At 39.4% G+C, this 1,925-nt stretch overlaps 1 protein-coding gene and 1 long non-coding RNA gene across 3 annotated transcripts in view; both read right to left on the bottom strand.

Annotated features, from left to right (window-relative positions):
• Nucleotides 1-646: 646 nt before the first annotated feature.
• LOC107576320 (uncharacterized) lies at nt 647-1,853 on the bottom strand. Of its 2 annotated transcripts, none has more exons than XR_001608034.1 (3): nt 1,236-1,853; nt 930-1,096; nt 647-734 (listed from the first exon to the last, which is right to left on the bottom strand). It is a non-coding gene; the product is annotated as an uncharacterized lncRNA (long non-coding RNA). The 2 variants fall into 2 exon arrangements; XR_001608035.1 differs by having other exon boundaries at nt 930-1,047.
• Nucleotides 1,854-1,900: 47 nt separating this feature from the next.
• The window catches only part of LOC107576319 (butyrophilin subfamily 1 member A1-like), a 9,886-nt gene continuing 9,861 nt past the window's right edge, over nt 1,901-1,925 (bottom strand). Inside the window, exon 7 of the mRNA XM_016262517.1 lies at nt 1,901-1,908. Coding sequence (XP_016118003.1) covers nt 1,901-1,908 — 8 coding nt within the window. The remainder of the gene's footprint in view (nt 1,909-1,925) is intronic.

Genomic DNA, 1,925 nt, shown 5'->3' with positions numbered 1-1,925 from the left:
TAGAAAGCAGTTATTTTAAATTGTAATAATATTTCACAATTTTTGGGCATATTTGATTAAATAAATGCAGCCTTGGTGAGCAGAAAAGACTCGTTCAAAAATAATGATCAAAATCTTGCCGACCGTTATAGCAATTCAATCTCACAGTCCAAACAGACTTAAACTTGAAAGCCTAATTATTTTGTGTCCTTTTTGACGGTTTGTTTACAGAAGAACAGATAGAAGTCAGAGAAATTAGGGGATAATATTGAAATACTTAAGCTTCATCAATCACACCAAGTCCTTATTAACCTACTTTAATTCAATCAAGGCTAATTCTAACATCTGAAACCGTACCTATCATTAAACAAGCACATCAACCTTAAGTAGAAATGTATTCATAAAAACTAGCGGACGTTCTAATAACACATGTTCCTATTAGCTCAGTGTGTGATTTTATTTAAGAGCTGCTTCTGTCTAAAATTTGAGGAATAAGGATGTATTTTGCATAACTATGAATTTAAATCAGCAGCATGTGTCAACTGGCTTTTCGGTTTCTACAGCAATCATACCAGATCACTGCTCACCGAGTTCAACATCCATAGACGGCTCTTTAATTATTTACACCGTATATAAATAAAACCTGATGTCTCCCATTTCAGCCTTCTTCCATGCTTTTATTTCACGAGTTCACACAAGCTCTGCTCTGTTGTCTGTTTCTCTCTCTGTCTCCGTCTCTCCCGGATTACTCATCCCTGCAGGAAAGAGATGACACTATTATCCATGGTGACTGCCTTACACTAGGGCCAATATGTGAAAATGATCCCGAGCCATCATATTCCACCTTTGAATCCGCATAAATCTGGCTGTGTGTGGATATATACGCTCAAACAGACCGTGCAAAACATGTGGACATGTATGTAGTGTGTTCTGCATCTCATTTCACACACCTGACACCCTGCACGAATGCTGCTCGTGTTATTCCACATGAATGCTGGTGTAAGAATCAATGCATGTCACCATGAATGCACCAGCATTAAAGCAGCACAAAGCAATACTTGTTGAATGCTGTGAAAGAAATGCTCGCCCTAGTTTACCAGAACTCATCCATTAAACACTGGAAACATATGATACATAGAGTTTATTTAATCCAATAACAGAAAAATGCATGCAACAAACATCACAGACCAAATATACAGACATCTAGTGCACTATACAGACACAGTGTAGACATCTATACTGAGCAGGATACTCACTTGACCTGGGTTGAATTCAGATCATATGTTAATCCATAAGAATAACCCGATGCTTTTCTCAGATCACGACATGTGTGCTCCAGTTTTGCACGGTTGATAATTAAGAGAGTAGTAAGTAAGAGCATTAACACTAATGCAAACCACAACACACACTCTGTAGTGTGTGTGTCACACCTTCCTCCCCTTCATAGGCAGCTCGCACAAATAATTTCACCACTCTAATTTAATTTGGCTGGCGCGCGCACAGGTTTTCCGCCCGGAACAGAAGGAGGATGATGAAGATGATGAGGATGGTGGTGCTGATATTTCCCCCGTTTTGAATGTCTAACGCAAGCGGTTGATGTTTCAGACAGACGCCACACACACATTCACGCGCGCACACACACTCACGGCTCCTGGCGGAACTGCACCTTGCTCATGTAACGTTATTTATTTATTTCATTTTGTATTCTTTCGGATGTCACGCGTGGGCGGTGGGAGGACTCACGCGAGTTCGGTAGGTGATTGTGACGTGGCGCGGTCGGCGCTTCATACAAAAAGATGAAAAGAAAGCAACTGACGGTCACTGTTATACTGTACTGTAATAATATGAAATATTTTTATGCGTATAAAAACTGAGTCTAGTCTTGGTCTGGGAAAATGCATTTATTTTCATTTTTATATTTCTACATTTCTGTATAAAAAAAAAAA

This window comes from Sinocyclocheilus grahami, unplaced genomic scaffold (assembly GCF_001515645.1).
Source record: "Sinocyclocheilus grahami isolate Dianchi unplaced genomic scaffold, SAMN03320097.WGS_v1.1 scaffold3499.1, whole genome shotgun sequence".
NCBI classification, from domain to species: Eukaryota; Metazoa; Chordata; class Actinopteri; order Cypriniformes; family Cyprinidae; genus Sinocyclocheilus; species Sinocyclocheilus grahami.
Note: the sequence above shows the minus strand (reverse complement) of the source record. Positions and strands in the feature narration are given on the sequence as shown.